This window comes from Hyperoodon ampullatus, assembly GCF_949752795.1.
Source record: "Hyperoodon ampullatus genome assembly, chromosome: 11".
Classification (NCBI taxonomy): domain Eukaryota; kingdom Metazoa; phylum Chordata; class Mammalia; order Artiodactyla; family Ziphiidae; genus Hyperoodon; species Hyperoodon ampullatus.
This window is the reverse complement of record NC_136924.1, coordinates 84,877,842-84,902,760: the sequence shown is the minus strand read 5'-3', so window position 1 is coordinate 84,902,760 and position 24,919 is coordinate 84,877,842. Positions and strand designations below refer to the sequence as shown.

General features: G+C 33.3%; 1 protein-coding gene across 22 annotated transcripts in view; it reads right to left on the bottom strand.

The window, feature by feature from the left end:
• The window catches only part of C2CD5 (C2 calcium dependent domain containing 5), a gene marked incomplete at both ends in the record, with an annotated part of 81,627 nt that overhangs the window by 39,643 nt on the left and 17,065 nt on the right, over window positions 1-24,919 (bottom strand). For 6 of the 22 annotated variants that reach the window (XM_079714265.1, XM_079714269.1, XM_079714253.1 and 3 more), the window contains 3 exons: window positions 7,403-7,511; window positions 15,242-15,327; window positions 20,103-20,254. In XM_079714265.1, the coding sequence (XP_079570391.1) occupies window positions 7,403-7,511; window positions 15,242-15,327; window positions 20,103-20,254 (347 nt within the window). Of the gene's footprint in view, window positions 1-4,648; window positions 4,715-7,402; window positions 7,512-14,594; window positions 14,628-15,241; window positions 15,328-17,014; window positions 17,207-20,102; window positions 20,255-21,244; window positions 21,370-24,919 lie in introns of those variants that run through there. The other 16 variants (XM_079714264.1, XM_079714266.1, XM_079714252.1 and 13 more) reach the window with 7 other exon arrangements.

Genomic DNA, 24,919 nt, shown 5'->3' with positions numbered 1-24,919 from the left:
CACTTTACATATACATATATATGAAAAGAGTGAAATTTCACACTTAAGGAGATTACCCATCTGACTTTTTTTTTAACAGATAGTAAAGAATGAAAAGTAATGAATATCATTACATTATGTATACAGAGAAAATTATCTATTACAGTTATATGTCACATTATAAAGAAAAGCTCACATATCGCGCATGCTATATTTATGCCTTCTTGAACTCTATATAATCTATTTCCTGAAAACCTTATTAAAATACTGAAAACCAAAATCTGCTTAACTACTTTAGGCTTAGTTTGCACAGCTGCTCATGAGTGTCTCTCAGACGCAGAAAAATAATAATTGCTGAGATCATCAGCAGAATTCAAGTTCCAAGAAAGCCCATCTCCATTTAACGAACACACACACACAAACACAGTAAAACAGTATAAGAAAAAGCCTAGACCAGGTATGTAAAAAGGATGAGGATTTACACTGCATGAACACTGGTGTTCCCAATCCCCAGCACTGTGCTCAAGACATGGTGGGCACTCCACAAACAACCACTGAAGAAAAATTTGCATGATCAGACTGATATGTATATTCTATAAATATTTCCTTATATGTCAGCTGACTCGTATTTTGTTAAAATTAAATATTTTTAAAGCAGTAACTATACATTTCTTAGGTTTTAACTATTAATTTTTGCCCCCAAAATAAAGTGAAATTTCTAAACTACAGTTCTAAAAACTAACAAAAGAGTAATATATTCTAAATTCAAACCACTAATCTAGAGCTTGCATTATCACTAGCCAAAGTTCATTTACTATAAGATTGAGAAAATCTTCAGTCTAATATGTCTTAAAATCTACAATCTGTCTAAAACTTAAAAAAAAAAAACTTTTTAGAATATTCTCAGAAACAAAAGAAAAGTTACCTAGTTTCAAACACCTTGTTTTACTAACTCAGGACTTAAAAACACTCTTAAAAATATCGTCTAAGTTTATAAGCTATTTCAAATTAGTACTTTTCAAACCACATTATATAACTACTTTATATTTCCTCTTGTCACTTCCTGAAAAAATTACCTAAGCTGACATGCATCCTACACAAGAAAGAATAACAAATTTTCCTCAACTCACTGAGACTATTACTAATTAAGAAACATGTATGTGTGAGCTATTCAGAAATACCTTTAGTGGTAAACTCAGAAGAAAAAAAAGATCATAGCCATCTGAGACACAATAAGCTCGGGCTATGAAAATTTACTCTTAAAAGTTTACAACTGAACTTTCAAATAGACTTGAGTTTCCACATGCCCCCTGGGATGTCAAGACTTGTAGACATGTGGAATAACCATAATCTATCTTTTTCTCTCAGCTGAAAGTTGCCAAGAGCCTGTTTCACTCACCACATCCTACTAATCACCAAGTCCTGTGGATTTTACATTATAAATAGTTTGTAAATTTATGGTTACCAGTGTAAGTCCTGAAGCCAAAGTAGTAAGGTTGATAGTGTGGCTCAGTCACTTTCTATTTTACTTTGGGGAAACTGCTACGTTTCATATTGCTCATCTACAAAATAGGAATAATACCTATGTCAGGGTTGTGTTTTGAGGATTAAATGACCTACTACCATAAAGCACTTAGAAGAGTATGTAGTACATAGTAAGTGCACTATAAACCTTTCACTCTCCTATTACCACCAAATCCTAGGTCACTTATCTGGCCAGTACCACTGCAGTCTACTAACTGGGCTCCCTGTCTCTAGTCTTGCTGCTTTTAAATCCATTCTCCAACCTCTAGTCAATGATTTAATGCAAATGTGGCCATGGGCTACCCTGTCTTATTCCTATGCACCTCCTGTTCCTGGCATGTCACATACAGATCTGCAAATGTTACATCCTCCTTCCTAGCAGCAAGATTCATCTTGTCTTTCTCAAAGTCTGTTACCAGGCCAAAAAAAATAAGAAACAAGGTAAGAAAAGGTAATAATTTTTAAATAAATTCTCAGATACTGAGTTCCCTTCTTCCTGCTCTATAAAAATATTTTCTATCACTTGTAGTTAACACAAACTAAGGCAACAAAGCAGGAGAAAAGGGGGTAGGAAAAAAAAGGTAAACTAACCAAGACATTCTGTATTAAAGGCAAAAAACTTAAAAAAAGTATGAAGTAGCTATGTAATAAACATCATCGAATGAGTAATGGCTAGGATATTGTTTTGCAAATGCTTGAAGTTTCAGAACTACATTCAAAGAATGTATTAACATGGCTCCAAATACACTGTCTGAAAATAAATCTGTGTGAATCTCCCATATACCATCCAACACTGAGCTCAAGAATTACCACCTCTATAAGCTTCCCTGCCACACAGAGTTAATCCTGCCTTCCTCTTTAACTCTGTATCTTGTATCACTCCATAACACACAGTAAGCCATTTACATATTCTTCTATCCTCCCAGAATAAGAGCTTTCTGAAAATAGGAGGACTGGCACCTTTGCACACCTATTATCTAGTGAACTGTATGGCACAAAATAAATTCTAATAAATGTGTGCATGATATATATTTCATGAAATACTATTGTGTGATATAAAATGTTTTCCTATATCTTTCCACATTTTAATGTTTCTGAAATAGGAATGTCTAATAATTAGTAAGTATGTTTGACTACCATGTGTTCCCTTCTCTTTTCTCTTGGAAGGCATCTAACACCTGGTATTCAGAGAGTCCAGAAAATACAATATTGATGAACAGTTTCTAGCATTAATAAAAACTGTATCAATAACTACTTTTCTTACTGATGTGGTCAATTCTTAATTTTCTATGGTAATACAGGACAGGAGTGGCTAAATATTCCCTAATGATGGAGAAAAATATATAAATGATTTGAATATATTTACCAAATAAATCACTTTTTTTCTGAATTATCAAGTTATTTTTCTGAAACTAGTATCCGAAAAAACCTGGTTCTGAATATGTGCCAACTATTATCAAAATATTCTAACACCTCAATTAGAATCAAAAGATTCTAACACCTCAATCAAAAGCATACAACTATGAGCACATTAAACTAAAAGCGTCATCTTTTAATATGCTATAACATATCCACCTTTTCTTTCTTATACTTACTACTGGACTTTATTTTAAATGATGGCAAGATATACTGCTTCCTCAACCATGTTTTTCTTCGCCAAATTCTGTAATTCTGCTTTCATGAGACAAAGTCTTTATTATGTCTACAAGATTTAACTTTTGCCTTTTCCACTTTTCCAAAACTGTTCTGTCATTTAATACATCTCTCATTCTAAACATCTTTGCCCTCACAAGGTTTCAGCCTCCTTAAATTATTAATGATTGATGCCCTGAATGTCCTGTTCTTATGTAATTAGCCTTTTTCTCTGCCCACTACCCTAATCTGCCTATGTTTTAAAAATATATTCTTATTTTTATTAAATGAATCCAGCAGGGTATTTTTAATTTCTCACTAAAAATTAAGTATAAAGCATGACATTACAAATGATTAATTCTAATCAATGTGATAACATGCTGGCAAAAACTTGGATAGGAAATAGAGGTAATTTCCCCAAAGATTTACCAATTGATGTCCGTCTAAACCTGCAAAGGTTGGACTTGATCAGATTGTGGACTAGACTGACTTTAGGTAAATCTACATGATGAACATGAGTTACTTCATAGTCAAACATGCACTACTTACATCCTGGACTCCTAAGAACAAAAAAAGTTTACAATATTGGAAAGATTATGGGATATTATCTCAAATGCTAAGCCTCCTGGTGTTTCTGTTTTTATTTTTCTGTAAATAGATGTACTTTCTGATGCAATTAACTGAAAAAGTTCTATAGGAAAATACCAGTTTCTTATACTAAATGAAAATGGCTCTATTATTTAATTTAAATCTAAAATAGAAATAACATAAAAATGTAGATATTTATATTAAGAGAACATGCTTTTATCAAAAAGAAAAATTGCCTTTGACTCTAAACCACATCATCAGCTGTAAAGCTATCTTAGTTTAGTTTCTTTAAAAGCTACAAACTATATTCATATGTAAAATTACTTAAAAAGAAAAAATATATTCTCATTTCGAAGGGGAAGTAGGAAAGCTTATGAAAGCTGTTAATCCCCCCAAAATCTGCTCTTACTTACCAAATTTTGGAACACTCTAGAATTATAAATAAAAATGCTGTTATACTTTTATAATACTTATAGAGCACTAAGTATATTATAATCAAATCTCAACTGAAGTTTAAATATACTTTACAATTATTAAACTAGTCATTTAATACTTATAATATATATTTAACAATTATTATTTCCTTAATCACAAAGCTAATGCCAGTGTCATTTACCTGATATGAAAAAACTGTCCAAAATGTAATAAATATAATTTAAAATTATCATTCTGAAAGTTAATCACCTAACAGAAGTCATTCATAATTTATGGTATTTCTATGGTTTTGATTAATTCATTTTAGTTAATACATTTTTATGTTTGCCATTTCCATGGAGATTACAAAAGTTATCACATACATATTACAAAATGTATCTGTATAACTGAATTGACATTAAGCCTATTTAATCTAGAACATTTCTAAAAACTTCACTGAGCTGCCATAATTTTTGTCAGCATATGTAGTACTGAATGACCATTAAAATACCTGAATTGAAACTATTCCAGTCTAGCAGTTTGTAAGATCTTGTGTTACCCATAATTCCGACAAAGGCTGAGTTCAAAACAGCAAATTAGTAGATCAGTTTTAGGTGCAGAATAGTAAGAAAAAAACAAAAAACACTACAAATAAGAACACAATTGACAACACCACTTGACAGGAACTAGAAAGACACAGACAGCAGAGTTAATAAGAAGTAGAAATAGACAGAGAAGAAGGAACATGCTATCATAATCTAACATTAACTAAAGTCTAATTAAAGATAATTATCTTTTCAAAACCACCCCATTCTTTCCCTTATTGTATGACCCTGTTTGCTTAATGTTTAAAAAGAGGAAGTTCTAAAAGAAATAACTCCAAAATAACAACCCATAGAGTTAGTAGGTGGTTGTGATTTTAAAATAAGACTTTTCCTTTTACACTCAGTGTGAAAAGAAAATTTCCCATATTCACTAGACAAAAAATAGCTGCAAGACTCATCTGAGAGTCCAATACAGCACTTTTAACAGCACATGCACCTCATCCATCATAATTTTCTCTCGGCAGAGTAACTCAGTGTCATAAAATTAATACATCATCATTATGGTAGATGCTAACTGAGTTTTGTTTTGTTTTAACATTCAGCTCTTTTCAAAATTAAAATTTTTTCATGAATAATTATTTAAGGGGCCTGGAGATTAAGAAAATGTTAAGCAAATGTTCCTTTTTAATGCATAATACACATACAAAAAAAACAATACAAAGAATGTGATGACTATATCAAAATAATATAATAACTCGACCATTAGACTATGTAATTGATTTGTGTTTAACTGAAAATAAAACAAAACTGAAATACAACTTATATAACATTAAAGTATTTATATGTATATGCCCACAGTCTTCTGGGAAATAAAACATTAGTAACTGAGAATTTCTCTATGTGAATTGAAAAAATATTCTGATAGAGAAGGAAAGGAAGAGAATGGATGAGCTGTAGTTACAATACACAAAACATACTCTGTAATAAGGATGGATTTGTGTTTTCTTCCCTGGCTCTGGATTCTTACATTTCTTACACAGCTAGAATAAACTGGCAAGCATGGAAAATCCCCAAAAGCAGTTGTTGTTGCTTTTAAGTAATGCCATGTAAAATATGGCTCTCTACTTAAACTTAGTTAAGTAACCTTCATTTGTTCTCCCAGACTCTACAGCTTACTCAGAGTACATGGAAGTAATGATGACACCAAAATGTTTTCAATAAACAGAAGACATCACCAACAACTGAATATATTCCTGAATTTTTGGAGCTATTAGATCCACAGGTGGGTGCCAGCTATCAAAATATTTGAGTCAAGGGTCCACAGAAACACAGGTAACTGGCCTTGGGTTACCCAGTTAATGTCAAGTATTAACTCAGTATTTCCTTGCACTTTCCAAATAATTCAAGTTCCTAAACACATAGGTATGAAACTTGGCATAGTCCTCAAGGTCTCAATCCAGTAAACTGGCCTCAGTCTAAACGTGCCTTTTAATTATTGCAGAATACGCAAATACTACATTAAGGTAAGATCTTAGATTGACCCAAAAAGTAAGGAACAGGGAAAAAAAAATAAACCAGAGAAGAACAAGAGAAGACTGGTGCTTAAAAGATGTATTTGCTCAGCTTTAGAGTTAAATAATCCTAGCTAGTCTTGCTTTTCTGAAATCCTGTTCAGGGTCTAGAAATATTCCATTCTGCTTAACTCAAATGACATCAAACCATGGGACACAGATTAAATTTCCTAAAAATCTAAAAGAATGGTAATGCTCTGTATCCTCAAAATTACTATTTGTATTTAGCATACAATGATTTCAAAGCATTTTTCTCTTTTATATAGCTGTCGGTACAAGCCCCAGGGAGAGGTTACTGAAAGTGACAATTTAAAATTTTCAAAAACATATCTGTATTATGTGCCAAGTAAGAACATTAATATAACTTCAGGTTTAAGGTATGTGATCAAAATAATAAATGATTTGAGCAAGTTATTGGGCATCTAGTCAATGAGAGATGTGAGAACAGATTCCACAGGAAAGTTCCTACCATACTTATCATGCTTATTTTAGGTTTAGAAAAATCATCAAAGCATTTTTAATCCAAGGGCTTGAAATTACTAGGACTTCCATGCCTCTTCTCTTTTATAATCAAGACCCCGTGTTTTAAAGAAGTGAGATGTTATTTTTTCTTGTTCACTTATATGGAACAAATAGCTACATAAAAGAAACCAAGGACCCAAAGAGAATAGTTGCCTTTTTTAAACTCTTAGGCACTCTACACAATGTTTACAATTACATTTTAAAAGAATACTTCTTTTATGAATAAGGAAATTACTCAAAATCCATAAAGAGTTATTGCTAGTGAAAAGAATTAACATCTTAAGCTAATGGCCACAATGATCAAATTGTAAAATTTGTTATCTGCATGGGTCAAAGAAAATAATAGCTGACTCAAGAGTGACTTAAGGATTCCCTCAAAGTGATATACCTTGGCCAAAGATGAATCAAGATTTGTTCTGTATACAAAAGTAACTAAAATATATACTTCTACTTAGTTTAATTATTTTTAATTAAGATTACTGCAAATATTTTAGAGCAATGTGCGTCAGTTCATACTTTGTCATTTTTCTTTCTGGATAGATTTGGCTTAAAAAATTATAAAAATCAATATTAATAATCACAATGTAAGTAAATGAAACATCGAAAACAAACTTCTAAAGAACATACCAGGATTGTGGATACGATCCAAAAGCTTCACAGAGCGTGCACTAACAACTCCTCCGACATGCACGAGGAATCCAGGAGGAAACGCGGTCAAGGTAAAAAATGGAAATTCCTAGTAGAAAGAACGGGGGAAGGAAACAACTGACCATGTGTGAAGTACAAAAAGTGTGCTTGTTAAAAAGCTTGTCATAAGGAAATGAATTCTACCCCTTACAAAAGGCTACCAATTATGCATTACAGATGCTTTGTAATTAAAAGGTTTCTTGGATGTTAGAGTTCTAAATCCATTTTCCCATGTGTGAACACTCTTTTTATCAATTCTAAATGAGAAAAAAAAAACGTTCTCAGAGTTCCAAATTAAGATATTTGAACAGGGGGCTTCCGTGGCAGCCCAGTGGGTGGGACTCCTCGCTCTCACTACTGAGGGCCCGGGTTCAATCCCTCGTCGGGGAACTAAGATCCCACAAGCCACACGGCGTGCCCCCCCCCCCAAAAAAAAAGATATTTGAACACACTCTTCCTTCCTCGCAATGTCCTATTCTGATGCAAGGTGGCAATGAGACGGGAGGGCGGGGGGGAATCTGCCTGCCCCGCTACCCCACATCTACTTCTCAGTGGGCGTACACTCTCCCTCAACACACATACCCTATCCCAGGCTACCGGTAAAGACTCTGAAGGTCTGGGGCCGGAGATGGAAAAGAATGTGGGACTCAGGGAGTAGGAGACACAGATGAGCAGAGCAGGTTGAGAGCTACATAGAAAGGTGAAGAGAAGAGCCAATGTCAAGTTCAGGTGGGCAGAGAATCACTGTGCGAGATTATTTACTCTATCAACATGGGGGCGGCAGGAAAAAAATGTAAATACATAAATGCGTACTGAGAAAGGGGAGAGGTATGCAGATGACAGTAAGGGGGGCGATAAAATTCTACAAGTTCTTTTAGGCTTTATTCTCCCCTTCTCTCTCAAGGATATCAAACTTGTCAATTTAGAGACAAAGAGAAGCATGCAAGAGAGAAATGGTAAAGCAGAGAAAGGAAATTCATTGAAACAACACCCAGAAAGAAAGGGGAGTTCCTGTGGTTGCCCAAATACAGAAGCCTCTCACGTTGTACAAATTGGATGCAAGTAAGGGAAACTTAATATTCAACCTGTCTAGCTGCAAGATTAATGTAGCTCACTTAACCAAAAGTCACTTACCTGTAGCCTCAGCTATTCAGAACATAACTGAGAACTGGAAAATAAGCAAAACAGGGCTCTCAACAGTCAAAAGAACTGTTACGGTTCCAAGTACTAAACTTCAGGTACTTCATTCATAAGAGATCCCCACAGACCATATTCATATGATGATATATGGTAATTATAAATGTATAATGTTAGGAACATATTCTAAAATCTATTGGTATCTTTTTTTCTGGACCCACAGCAGATTAAATGCAGCAAATAAAAGCTGGGAGATAAAGAGATACAGAATACTACTAGAAGCAGGCACATTAAACACAGCAAGATTACTGATTGTCTGCTTAAATCATGGAGAATACGAACTGACCAAAGCATAATTCACACAGCATAGCAACTTGGAGCCATTTACCATAGAGGCAAACAGTCCTGCACACCTCAATAACCCATGAGATACAGTATTTAAAAATGTGTGCATATATGTGTATACATATACACACATACATATTTAGAAATAAATTCATTCGAATTTAAAAGTAATCTTTAACAAGGGCAAGAAAAACCTAGGCTATATAAAAAGGAGTAAAAAAACAGTCAGTGGAAGTGGACAGGTTTGGCCCAGATGATAGGAAGAGGAAAAGGAAGAGAAGGGAGACGACGGGAGGAGAATTTTACTTAAAAGTATTATAAAATGGTTAGTCAAGATAGCTCCTTATTTTCATCTAAATTTTTTAAAATATAAGTTTTAAATGAGAAATGTACAGGTAAGCTTATGTTACTGGAAACTTTAGTATTTTACCTAATAAGTTAAATCTTTAAGATTTTTCAATTTTAAGAATACAGAAGTTTTTTAATTTCCTCAAACTACTGTGGCCAAGTATAAAAAAGCACTTTACACTTAATCTTGATAGTTAACCTTTTAAATATTCTGGGTAAGAGACACTGAAAATAAAAATTCTGTAAGCTAAATGGAAAACTACTTGCACCAAAAATTGAGAAATAAATTAGGTAAATTCCATGCTGGAAACCATCTGCATATAAGATTTCAGATAAGTATGAAAAAAAGGAACCTAAATGATTTCTCTATTCAGGATTCTTTGACTCTTCTCCCCAGATTTCAGAAGATGGGATAAAGGGACAGGAGGGAAAGCATCACTCTAGAGCCGGTCACAGCAGAAAATGTAGGGGAATGGCTGCCCAAAGAGGCGGAGACCCACCCTACCAACTTAAACTCTGTCCTAACTGTCCCCAGTTCATCCAGCACACTCCCTCAGTTTAACACACAAATTTAACCTACAATTAAAATGACATCGTTAATCAACCCAAACTAGCATCTTCAGAAAATTCTCTCAGAAGAGCTACTGCCAGTATCTCAGCTGACTGTTAAATACCTATCCTCCCACTACCATCACCAGTGACTACTATGGAGCACTTACAGCATGCCAGTCCTATGCACAGTAGCTTAAAACTATGCTTCACAATCTTTCCCACACCCTGAGACAGAGGTACTATCATCTCCATGTTTCAGGTTAAAAACTGAGATGAAGAGAGCTTAGGTTCTCTCTGAACCACAGACTTTATCACCTGGCTTCTTGCCATTTCTGGTTAAAACACTGAGTTAAAGAATTGATTTTAATCTCTAGTCTGTTACTATACCTGATGAATCTATAGGTTCTCTTTCACTGAAATGGACAGCCTCCTTAAGATCAGCCCAAGCACACCCTGCTTTCAATGTCCAGGTGGGAATGCCAGGGACTACAGAAGACATTTTCTCTGGAAAGCCCTTATATTAAAAATATCCTGGACTTCCCTGGTAGCACAGTGGTTAAGAATCCGCCTGCCAATGCAAGGGACACAGGTTCAAGCCCTGGTCCAGGAAGATCCCACATGCCACGGAGCAACTAAGCCCCAGTGCCACAACTACTGAGCCTGTGCTCTAGAGCCCGCGAGCCACAACTACTGAGCCTGCGTGCCACAACTACTGAAGCCCACACGCCTGGAGCCTGTGCTCCGCAACAAGAGAAGCCACCGCAATGAGAAGCCCACACACCACAACCAAGAGTAGCCCCTCAGTCTCTTCAATAAGTGGTGCTGGGAAAACTGTATACCTACATGCAAAAGAAGGAAATTAGAACATTCTCTAACACCATACACAAAAATAAACTCAAAATGGATTAAAGGCCTAAATGTAAGGCTGGATACTATACAACTCTTAGAGGAAAACATAGGCAGAATACGCTATGACATAAATCACAGCAAGATCTTTTTCGATCCACCTCCTTGAGAAATGGAAATAAAAACAAAAATAAACAAATGGGACCTAGTGAAATTTAAAAGCTTTTGCAGAGCAAAGGAAACCATAAACAAAACGAAAAGACAACCCTCAGAATGGGAGAAAATATTTGCAAATGAAGCAACCGACAAGGGATTAATCTCCAAAATATACAAACAGCTCATGCAGCTCAATATTAAAAAAACAAAAACAAAAACAAAAAAACCCAATAAAAAAATGGGTGGAAGATCTAAATAGACATTTCTCCAAAGAAGACATACAGATGGTTAAAAAGCACATGAAAAGATGCTCAACATCACTAGTTATTAGAGAAATGCAAATCAAAACTATAATGAGGTGTCACCTTACACTGGTCAGAATGACCATCATCAAAAAATCTACAAACAATAAATGCTGGAGAGGGTGTGGGGAAAAGGGAACCCTCTTGCACTGTTGGTGGGAATGTAAACTGATACGGCCACTATGGAGAATAGTATGGAGGTTCCTTAAAAAACTAAATATAGAATTACCATATGATCCAGCAATCCCACTCCTGCGCATATATCCAGAGAAAACCATAATTCGAAAAGCTACACGCAACCCAGTGGTAACTGCAGTGGTATTTACAATAGCCAAGACATGGAAGCGACCTAAATGTCCATTGATAGAGGAATGGATAAAGAAGATGTGGTATATATACAATGAAATATTACTCTACCATAGAAAAGAACAAAATAATGCCATTTGCAGCAACATGGATGGACCTAGAGATTGTTATATTGGGTGAAGTCAGACAGAGAAAGGCAAATATCATATGATATCACTTATACATGGAATAAGGCTACAAATGAACTTATCTACAAAACCGAAATAGAGTTACAGATGTATAAAATAAACTTATGGTTTACCAGGCGGTAAGGGGGGGGAGGTTTAAATTGGGAGATTGGGATTGACACATACACACTACTATATATAAATTAGATAACTAATAAGGACCTACTGTATAGCACAGGGAACTCTACTCAATACTCTGTAATGGCTTATATGGGAAAAGTATCTAAGAGTGGATATATGTATATGGATAACTGATTCACTTTGCTGTATAGCAGAAACTAATACATCATTGTAAATCAATTATACCCCAATAAAAAAATTTTTAAATAAAAAAAGAGTAGCCCCTGCTCACTGCAACTAGAGAAAGCCCGTGTGCAGCAACGAAGACCCAACACAGCCAAAAAATAAATAAATAAATTAATTAATTAAAAAAAAATCTTGCCCTGTGGAGCCTAGATAAGACTTCATATGTTGATACTTTGACATAAGCCAAGTACATGCAGCATAAATCATTTAATAGCATGTGCTCAAAGGCAGGCTAGTTGAAAATTCTGAGAACAAAATGGATTTTTTTAAGAGTTAAATAGGATTTTTCTTAGAAGATATTTAAGCAATTTGTTTTGAAATCAGAGATTCTTTTTATTATCTCAAGACACCAGAGAAAACTTTCTAGATATAAAACTCCATGCCAGGGCTTCCCTGGTGGCGCAGTGGTTGAGAGTCCGCCTGCCGATGCAGGGGACGGGGGTTCGTGCCCCGGTCCGGGAAGATCCCACATACCGCAGAGCGGCTGGGCCCGTGAGCCATGGCCGCTGAGCCTGCGCGTCTGGAGCCTGTGCTCCGCAACGGGAGAGGCCACAACAGTGAGAGGCCCGTACCACAAAAAAAAATAAAAAAAAAATAAAACTCCATGCCAGGTTCCTACTATGATTTATTATATAATTTTATCCCCACTTCTAAAAAGATAATTTGTCAAAAAACTCTGCTTTATATCTAAGTTTCCCAAAGTTAAAGAAAGTTTCTTTCTTTAAATGGAAGACTCCATGGTAAAATATATTTGGGAAATACTAGGTTAAATTAAGTCAATTAGGTTTCTTTATTGAAGAAAAATATACATCCCGGAATCTAAAAAGTAACTTCATTTTTCTTACAAGTGAAAAAAAAATCATATTGAAAAAATAAATCTATTTGCTTTACAGCAAATAGTTCATAGGCAGAACCTAAATCTAAATAAAAGTTTTATCTCTATTTCTCATCTCCCAATAATCTGATACCTATTACCAAGATCTTGCCAACTTATTTTTTAATGCTTTTGTGAGAGAAAAAAAATAATAACGCTTTTATTTTTGAGAACTGCTACTTGAATAACTCATAAAATAAAAGATGATGGACAAATAAAGCTTCTTTTCCATAAGAAAAAAAAGCCATATAATTTATTAAAGGTAGCAAGGGGTAGAAATGAGTATTTTAAAATGAATATACAAAATGATAAGTAGATCATGTGTTCGACTTGATCGAGTGTTCAACTTGGCAGAGTTAAGGCATATCTGTACACATACAGGGAGAATTCTTCATACTTCTGGACATATTTTTCCCACACTAATGGCAACCACAGGTAAATGGGAAAGCCAAACAAGATAATGCGTTTTCTATTTATTACATACACAGGGTAGAGAGGGAGGCTCACAAATTCAAGTAACTGCCACTGCAAGGTTCGGTAATGTAAATATATTGCCAACTAAGGTTTTATAAAGTTGTAAATGAAAACTGTAGTTCTCCACACCTTTGCTGTTAATGCCACGAGGATTATCTAGTAATGTATGCCCAATGTGTTAATGTGTCCAAAATTTTAAGAATTTTTAAAAGCATATTTGAAAACATAAATATTATCCAAACTAAATCCAAAACAATTTTCATTGATTAGTATTTTTTTTTTCTTTTAAAGCTAGGTGCTCTTCAAACTTCTTAGTACAGAGAGTGAAGTCACGGGCTTAACACACAAGCAAAATCTCATTATAGCAAATGTCAAGGCAACTCAAGTTTTTCTGTTCCTGTGAATTCTAGAATGGTAATTAGATTACAGGAAATATTCCTAGTGTACGGGACTCGAGAGAGTGTAAAACTAGGAGTAGGGAGGCGGTAAGAGCTCTTTGGCCTAAAAACTGTTGACACAAACACCTTTATCTGACCCTCATCCCCATGTTGTTAGTCTATGTTTGGTTTCAGTGCACAGTCTGAATGTTTAGGTGGGCTACTTGATGGCAGTAGTTGGTATGCCTGCCAGATGTGAGAGTAGCTGAAAGGCAACTGCTGCCTGACAGAGCATAAGGCAAAGAACTAGGTATTGCTAAAGTCCCATCGCTCTGTTTGTTCAGCTCTGTTCTCTCCAGCCTCGTCTAACAGACAAACAGTGCGTACACAGATACTTTCAGCACCAGGAAAGACAGTCTAAAAAAAGTACTTATTGTACTGCTTATAATAATAGGATCTGAAAAACACTCTTCTCAAAAGTCAACCTCTAGAAAAGAAATACCTTTTGTTTATAAAATACATCCTTTTACAGGCATTCACTATGTTTCATCTTTTTTTAATTTAATGCTAGTAAAAAATGGAACATGTAAAAGAAAATTCTGTGAACGCTTATAACTTCCAAATCAGACATAATGAAAGCTATGGAACTGTGCCTTAAAATAACTGACATGACATATAAAATCATGCACTGTATTAGTTAAGTAGAAAAAAAAATGAGCCTCATAGTGCTATTAAATTAAAAGAAAAAAAACTTTGCATTATGAAAAGAAAAAAAGCTGGCAACATTTGTTAACAGCTTAAATAAAATTTAAATGATCAAGATTAAAACTACAAAAGCTACTGATACATGAAATAAGTTCTCACACAGGTTCAGAAACATACCCGCCTCCTACAGAACCTATGAGGTGATCCTCCCTTAGCAATGAAGTTTATACAAAAAAATAAAATATAAAAAGAGAAAATCATCCCAAAACTTTAACTATTCATTGTTCCATACAACATATTTAATAAAACAAATTTATAGCAATTAAAAGTGATGTATGCACATACTGAACAACCACATTATCTATGTTAATCTGTAGAAATATGGAATCTGAATTTCTTAACCCCAAGGACATTGGCCAGTGATAAAAATCATCTCAGAAAATAAATATATTAATATACTAAAGAATTATTTTTAATATAACATCAATAAAATTTTTTCCAGAAAATTATCTATTTTCTTTTATATATTATAACTTTAATGTAAAATCAGAAATGATTTCATCATTCAGTAGATATTTCTAAATAGATTATTTCTAATATAATATTGGAACATAAAACAAAAATATTTATAGAATTATTCCAAATTAAAAGTAATTATTCATAAATGAATTACTCTGATACCTTAAATATATTTTGGATTGAAATTACAGTATTATAGATACATGACCAAAACTAGTTTATAAAAATAAGTTATAAGTACATGGAAGCATGATAATAAAATCATATTAACAGTGTAAGAATAAAGAATGTTGAGTGACTCTTACCCTCTGTTCCAATGCTGACTGAGTCTGTTGTCTTAAAAGAGCTTTAAAGGGCCCCCCTTCTTTTCCAGCACTACCACTTCCCATTCCTATAGAACATCAGTACATAAATAACAACCAAAAAACAACTAGAGAAACAGACAGTTTAATTGCATTCATCTTCATAAATATCATGAGTCAAAATCTGTTAAAAACAATCCAAACATTTAAAGTATTTGTGATGGCAACTAAGCACATATTTTACTTTTTTTATTGACAAAGTTTTCTTTAGAAGCAAGATGCCAAAGTCCTACTGATCACAGCAAGCTTTGGACTTAATTTGTTCTAAAAATCATTTATAAAATTATATTAATTTTATTAAATAATTTTATTATATAAATTATATAATTTATATATAAATTTTTATATAATATTCAATTTTTAAAGTTGAATCTTCTAATAAAAAATAATCAATATAATACCAATTATTTATACCATGCTAACAATTTAAGAGTACTAGAAGAAATAAGAGAAAATTAAATGTTTGTTTAAAAGTAAATATATAGAGAGAAAAAGCACTAATTGGGCTTATATAAAATATTCCAAAATTCTCTAAAGAGCATGAATAATTTCAGGCAATTTTGAAATATAGTCACATCTGTTTTCTGATAATTTCCCATTCCTAAACATAACATTCATGACAAAACAGTATTAATATTCATATCACACTTTTCAACACTCGTTTGCAAAAATTAACATAAAGTTTTTTTAAAAAACCAGAGGCATATAATAGACACCTCACAAATGTACACAGTCATGGATGAAAGAATTACATTTCCCAAGCTCTTAGATGTATTTTTTTAAAGGCTTAATTTTAAATTTCTTTCCCTATCTTAGTTTATTATTTTGATAATACTAATAGACCAATTATAGTCAAAGAATTATAGAAAGCAGGGGACAGGTGAGAAGCCAGTACTCTACAAACTACAGTTAATAGTTTAGTCCCACCTTTTAAAACTGAAGATACATGCAGGCAGATTTACTACGATGAGTTAAAAAAGGAACTAATTTACTTTTATATTTTTAGCTGTTCTTGGATAAGGAAACAAAAGTTAGCATGTGTATAGTCCCATTCTGTTCTTTAAAAATAAAAAAGAATGTATTTTTCTTGTAGTAACCTAAACGTAATTTTTAGAGACTATACAATACTAAACACAGAAATGAAACTAAGATCTTTATATGAAGCATATTGAAAGCCATAAAATAAAACATAATTTTGTAGAGATAAATGAAATATCAGAAAATAGAGCAGAATAACTTGAAAATTAATGCAACGGACAGAAAAAAATGGACAATGAAACAATATCACCAAAATGAGACTTAAACTGATTCAAACAGAATAATTTACTAATGTAACCATACGGTTTAACAACATGATGGTATAGGTCCAAAATGAATGGAGTTGGTGTGAAGGGAAAGAAAGTAAAGCATCTAAAACAGAAACTCTGATAATGAGAATCTAATAATTATTGGAAATATGCAGATCTACGTGTCCTTAGACATATATTTTTTTAATACATAAAATTCTTTTAGCAGAATATTCATAATTATCCATCAAGTAATCCTCAATCATGTCTTCATAATAATTCTAACCATTAAACTCTGTCTGCCAATAAGAAAAATAAGAGTACATCCTGTGTAAAATACCCAGTACTTCTATATGGTATGAAATAATTAATTTTTTTCAAAGATGATTTAAAATAAAGGGATTAAAAAGCTGACATAATATGATCCTACCAGAAGCAGCCAGGAACAGCTCTTCACTGAAAGAAACACTTTTCCTCAGAACTGGGCTGACAAGGCTAGAAGGATGAGGGGGAAGGCTAGATTCCGAGAGGAGAAGACAGGACTTTTTAAGATGAAGGGAACCACAAGAGAGAGAGGGGGAGCTGGGACACAGGTAAATCCTAGCCCCCTGTGGGTAAGGTGCTGTGGAGGAAAGTAGCAGAGAAAAGTTGCAGATTCAGAAGATGACCAGAAAATACAGGATAAGGAAAGCAATGATGAAGCAAAACATAACAGTAGAAATGAACTGTAAAATGCATACACAAATCAAGTAAGCATATGAAGTCATCAGCAAGATCATCTATTCAACATAATATAAATAAAAGGCAGAGTCTAAAACTCAACAAAACCTTTACAAACTCTGCACTCATTAAAATTTTTTAAATCACTAACATAGGATTTCATGCCATTCTAATTACTTTTAGCTGACTTTCCGGCCATTTTTTGCTTAAGATTGTGTTAAGCTAAAATGTACCACATTTTTTAAAGCCAGAAATTTGTTGTCTCAAATATAAAAACTTATTCAAGGTGGTAAAAGTAGAGTTCTTCAAATGTTATTAACTAAAACATACCACTTATGAGTATTTTAATTGAATACCCATTCAAAAAATATAAATACTTGCTACCACATTAAGCAGATAGTCACCATTATTAAGTTTAAATAAATAACATATTAACTTCTTTCTGTCCATCTTTGAGATGTACATTAATGATTTTCTTTTTCCTCTAAAATTTTAAATATGCAAATCCTATCACAATACTGTTTATATTTACAAAGATTTGAGTACCTAAGAGCCAAAGAAATACCCTCTGGATCACAAAAAACATACATGGCAAAAACCTGACCAAAAAAAGTAAAAACTGGCTTGAGTCAGGTGTCACATTAATATCCTAACACTAGAATTCTAAAATTCCACTCCTACTAGTTGAATACTTGAAAAAAAAAAATGAAAATAAAACCTTGTAAAATGTCAAAAATTAGACTCTACAAAAATATTTAAATCAATATGAAATTTTTAAAAAACCCATCTGAAGACCCATCAGAAGGTGGATGATAGCTTTAACTACAAACAGAAAAACAACTTTCTCAGTCTAAGTTTTATTAACTTTATTCTATTCTCTTTTTGGCTCTCCAATTTACCTATAATAAATCAATCATAAACAACTAATCTATCATGAAATACATGCTGAACTATAGCTCTAGGAATTTTAGAACATTCATAATTTTGCCACTTTAAATCTCCATGAGAAATAGGAATGCTCCTCAGGAGTATTTGAAGATTTTTTTGGGACCCATGATAAGGCCAAACAAATAAAAATTGTTAATATCCTATAAATATGCGATTGAGGTTATAGGAAAACAAAATGATTAATTTAGCGACAGCTTATAAATATAGAAAAAAATGAGAATAATACCCCTTTTGTAAGTTAATTTTTAAAAACTAAACATTTGGAGCTAGAAAATAAAATGCAAAAAAGTTTTCGTTGATAGTACAATTGATTGCCTACTAGAAAGCTAAGGGAAGAGAAGTCTCGCTCAGTTAATTTATTACTTGACAATCTTCTTTAGACTTGGCTTTTCTGGTGAATGAAAAAAAAGAAACAGAAAGACCAAGGATATACTTTCAAAAATGTGTCTGTAGTATGGCAAAAAAAGGGAAGATAAGAAATACTGAAAAGTGACCTGGAATACACAAATAAACAACCAGTGGACAAAGCCTCAAAAATACTTTTAAGAAAACTTACTCTTCAAATGCTATCCTAGGTCTTTATTGTTTTCCTTGTTATGAATTTCAAGGCCAGAACCTCAGTCTTTATTTAAAAACAAAACAAAACAAAAAAACCCACTTCACTACAATTTCAATGGTTCAGTTTTTATGACACAAATATGGTGAAGATGCCATATTCCAAAGCATCCATTACTATCAAATATCACATTAGGTTGTTATTTATAATTATACATGTAAAAATAAAGCAATTATTTTCAAAGAATTAGGTGTTAATAATTATCTTCTTTACATTTTGTGACTACATTTATAAAAATAGATATTATGTCTATAGGATTTTTTTAAATGCCCTTTATTTACTTTGGAAGTAGTGCTGGTTCTTTTCATTGTTTTCATAAAATCTGGGGTCATTTTCTAAATCTCTTGTCTAACATAAAAATAAAGTTATTAAAGATGATAAATTAAAAATAATGCAAATTAACTAGGCAAAATGCTTTCATCAATCTGGCAAGGAAACTCCCAGACAAAAATACTATTTGCAAAAATTGCAAACTATTAACTTTTAAATGTTTTATTTATTTTTTATTTTTCTTAAGAATAATAATTCAATGATTTAAATAAGCTAATTCTATTTTAAGGAGTAAGAAACTAATTTGATTTTTTAAACAGTTTTTATCATAAAACATATTCACAAAAACTCAGAGATTAACAAAATACAAATAGGAGAGGGAAAATTTATGAATTTCATACCCTGGCAAATATGCAAGAATAAGTAAAGCAAAAATGCTATTTTCTTACCTAGAGAGTAAGATTAGCAAAACCAAATATTTTAAATAATAAGCTAATAAATAGATATATGTACTCCAAAATAACCATATCAGCGATAAGATTTTTTTCTTAATAAAATCTTAGAATAAATTCCAAAATAGAAACAATGAATTCAAAAATGCTTATACTGCATGAGGAATTGGATTGCAAGCTACTAGTGTTACTTTCTATTCAAATGCTTTACAATGTTATTCCTCTTAATTTGAGCATGAAATGGAAAATGACTACATGCAAAAATAAATCCTGGCCTTCTTATCTACGCTATGATTAAATCAACAAAATGTCACTCTCTGAACAAGATAACTTCTGAACTACACAAAATTTTCACATTTTAATTGTAGTAACTGAAAATGATCAGTATTCATATTATCTTTTAACTTAAATGCCAAAAACAGGAAGAAAGGCTTGGATGGAAAGCTAATAAGGAACATAAACAAATTTGGAAAAAAAAGAAAAAAGAGAAAAAGTGAGTGGAAGTGCCTTACCAGTTTTGGGTGTCAAACTCAAATCTGTATCAGAAGAAGAGGACTGTCGACTGTAGGACTTGGAAGGTGAAAAGGAATAAGTTTGGTTTTTCAGAGGGGTTGAGGGTCCTGATGAGTGAGTATTGGGATTGGGATCTTCATTGAAGGGAATCCTGCCAGAAGAAGGTGGAGAAATATTAAGTAATCATGTGCCAAAGGACTTGACGGAGGCAGCATGATCTAAACACCAGGAAAGTATTGGGGCAGGGCCAGCAGTCATTTCTTAAGTGTGGAGCTGGGTGTGAGGCCAAAGACATCCAATTGCTGTTTAACCATTCATCATTCTCCAGATAAGTAATTATCTGCCTTGAAACAGTTAATAAGCCAAGTAAAAAAGCAAAAAAGCATGAAATGGCAGACTAAGGGGGTAAAAAAACATTAAAAGAAGAAATAAACAAAAAGAATAAATACATAAATAAAAATATTTTCAAACAGACAATGCTTTTTTAAGTTACGAAAGAAAAAATGATGACTGCAAATGGTGTGTGTAAATATTCACAATATTTTTTATATTTGCACACACAGATATCTTGAAAAGAAAAACATGTTTCCTTATCCTATAGCATCAAGAGTGCCACAGCTAAAAACACAGCAGAGTGGAAAATGAATATAGGCTACACAGAAACATTGCATTTTATGCAGAAGAGTCGCTTACCTGTTTTCCAACAGCTCTCTTCCACAGAACGAAACAGACCCTACTGTAACAAGTTTTGTATATAAAGAAAATAAGCAAATCAGAAGCTTTGGTAGCTATTTCACTTAGAGTCCAATCATCAATTTTATTTCTAACCAAATGCAGAAATAATGGCAAAAATACATACTGGAGGATTCTCCTAAAAACGCACAGTATACATATACAAGATAGGGTTCTTAGAGGATCTATGGAAGAGACTTTGGAAGCTGGAAGAACACTTTCACTTCCATGTAGTTAGAGCCTCTGTGGCGGCTAAAAACAGGATTTCTTCAGTGCCGCTGGACTACGAGTGAGAAAAGGAGGAAGCAAAGACTTGTGGTACCTGCCTACGCTACCTGCCTGCCTGCCCTCTGCAGCCACTCTGCCCGTGGCCTGCTTCCCCATCTCTGGAGTCTGAGCAGTCTCGTACCAGTATAGATGAGAGTGGGAACAGACACAGAGAAGTTCTGAGTAAGTCGTGAGCCAGTAGCAGTGTGAATTGGACTGTTGTGAGTCGAGCGGCATCCATGGCTTGGAGGATGAACCAGCGGAGACCTGAGGGAATTTGTGGTCAAAGTGGAAGAAAAGAAAACAATACATACAAGAGATAGCAAAGTTATGTTAAAATAATTTCAAAGGAGTTTTTAGTTAGGGGAGAGGAATTATTTTTTAATCCCTAGCATGCACAAAACAAGTTGAGATAAAAAAGAAGAGCTAAATATTAATTTGTTAAGAAATAGTTACAAAGAATCAGATTAATAAATTAGGAATGTGAATAAGAAAAATAGCAAGCAGAACTGCCAGTGGAAATAAATAAGAAAAAGATTAAAATTTGGATTTTCAGTTACTTTAAAATGTTTGTTATTATTTTGACCACCACAGAGCTTACTAAACAATATTTCAGGAAGAAAACACACATAAAAATGAAAAGCCAAATATGATGTTCTTATACTACTTTGAAACTGAGATATGAATAACTGCTGATATAATTATATTTTTCTACAAAGGAAGTTTAACTAACAGAACTGTTTCTGTCTAGCATATCAAGACAGAGTTATATAAGAATATGAAAAGTGACAGCATAAAGAGAAATGAGTGAATTGAATTAATATAAGTAGATCCAATTATTCCATATTTCAGCACCCCAAGTATATAGCTTAAAACCAGGTTACACTGGGAACAAAACAAAGCAAAGGGACACCGCTTTAAAAAAAAAAAACATTAGTTAAGCAATATAATGACTTTTGTGTAGCTTTCAAACAGAATAGATTATTAAACTTAAACAGAATTTAAACTACATTCTAAATTGAAATTGTGTAAGATATCAACTAATATTCTTCAATAGATCACATCTATGCACATGTAAAGGATACTTAAGACCAGATACACAGATACATACATCTACGGCACTTAAAATTTTCACAAAGAAATTTAGCTGAAAGAGCAGTTATACTGGACGGGAAAAAAAGGTATATTATATAATTAAGAATCCTAGACTTCATATTAGCAACTATTTCATTGTGCAATGCCTTCCCTTATGCACAATGAGGGGAAATGAATTAAGTCACTACACTCTGAAAAACTATCATACTCCCATTTTTTTAGAATTCAAATTAAAAGTAATCGAGAGCCCAACTTTTCCTGGCCTTTTTTCCTTTTCCGCTGCCCAGTGAACATTCCCAATAATCACAATTTATCAAGATCCAAACATGAGTTTTCGTTAACTGACAATAATGGTCTTTTAAACACCATCTACTTTCTGAAAATATCACTGTTTTTACTATAGGACAAATGTTTCTGCTTTTGTTGCTAATTTAAATTTTTTAAGTGTTTAACTGGTAAAAATCAAATATCTCATTGGTGAGCAATTTCTACACAAGCAACTGGGTGAGGTTTTATTTTTGTTTTTTCTTTCTCTGTTGAAGTAAGTGGCTAATGGAGTTAAACAGTCTAAGAATCGGTGCCGGACAGAGGAGAAACTATGACTAATGTCTCCTAGAAAGTACTTTTTTTTTAAAGTAGAGAATCAATAAACCATATTTAAATGCACTTTCTACCATCTAGATAGTTCAGCTAGGAAACACCAAAGAGCTTTATACTCCGTAATACACTAAATATCTAAAAGGAAAACACAAACTGATGGAGCAGAACACACCATTAATAAAAGTAAAATAAAATGAACATCACTAAATGTTCAAATTATGACATCAAATTAAAATCCAAGTACAATGGACAGAGCATCACCATGATGTATTCTTTGAGTCCTAATTCTTATCAATCTCCTTGCATGAAAGGTTGCCTTACAAGAATACCCTAGTGGTATTTCTAACATTAAATCTATTCAGGCAGGAACATAATCCAAACTACCTTATCAAATCTCTGTCTAGAATCAACAATGTTAAAATTAAATACCAAAATAATTATAATCAGGTGACTCATAAAACAATTTTAAACTAGCGCCCAAATTGATTCATTAACAAAAATACAAAGAAGCTGGTTGAAATAAAGCAGCCTGAGGTTTGTTTGTTTTTTTTAAATAACATGACTTATGCAGTAATATGCCATTAGAAAATCTTAATGAAGCCACTTAAATTCTTCATGGTGTGAATAGCTGACAATTTAAGGCAAATGGCTACAACAAAATTAGAAAAAGAAAACTTAGACAAGCTCAGATTTACATTAATGGAGCTCTTCCTGAATGAAGGCGAAATGTATTCCCCTACCATCCATATATCACTTGAAGGCACCAACAGGTACTGCAGCCTTCTTTCCACTAAGTAATTCAGTGAAAAGAGGAAAACTTCAGACATCACAGTTGCAAAGGCCAGGCCCCTTCAGGCAGTACAGATAAAGCTGGAGGGTGGCAGAAGGAAGAGGGACCCAGCTCTTTACTTACATTTGCTACGGAAAGAGAACAAAAACCTAAATCCCTCAAAAAGTTATACCTGCAATCTGACTTTACCTGTAGCAGAAGGCAGTTCATATCTTTTTTAAGACAGATTTTAAATGGAAGATAAAGCAAATTCACTCAATAAATCATTTAAAACAATTATTTCACTTATCAATGTATTTCCAAATAAAATTAGGCAATATATGTAATACTGTGCTCCCTCTTGTGACTAAAATTTAACCCAAATAACTAAAGGCCAGAAGAAAGGAACAATTAAACAAAAAGAAAAAGTTGAGATAAAGAATCTCACTTTTACATAGACTGTTTGAAAAAAAAATTGTGATTGCTTTCTAGGCAACCTCTCTTGACTACTGCTGAACTGGGAAACATTTTGGGTTTTCTGACTACAGAACTCTGACCTCCTGATGACAAAAGACAGAGGTCAGCACACTATATACAGTACAGGCCAAATCCATCCTGCCATCTGTTTCGAAAATAATTAAGTTTTATTGGAACAAAGACACACTCATTTATTTGTACACTATTGACGGCTGCTTTCATGCAACATCTGCAGAGTTGAGTCCTTGCTATTTCCATTCCGGTCATCTACCAAAAAAGTTTGTTGACCCTTGATCTAGAAGAATCTCTAGAGCAATGGTTCTCAATGGAAGTAGTATTGGCATTTAGTATGGAACAAGTCTTTGTTGTACAGAGTTGTCCCTAGCTGTGCGGGACAGTCAGCATTTCTGGTCCCCAATAGAATCATCCCCCTCACCCCAAGCATTACAACAGAAAATATTCATTTCAAGCATTCTTTGTTGATAGCACCACCAACACCATGTTGAGAATCTCTGCCTTAGGCACAAATGATGACACATTAGCCAAATGGAGCCAACAGAAGTGTTCTGTTGGATCACAAATACTTTTTTTAAAAAATATAAGAGTTTAAATTCCTTTAGATCAAGATTGGCAAACTCCTTTTTTTTTTTTGGTAAACAAACATAAAAACTATATGGCCAGTGCTTGAAATATTAACTATCTGGCCTTTTACAGAAAAAGTCTGCCAACATCTGCTTTATGCAGTCCCCAGTATTCTCCATTATACCCAATTATTTTATTTATATAAACTGCTTGGCCTCTGTAGACACTGGAGTTTGAGACCCCTGCACAGGTCAATCTTTCCTGCTTTCTATACTATGTTGCTAATAATAGGCA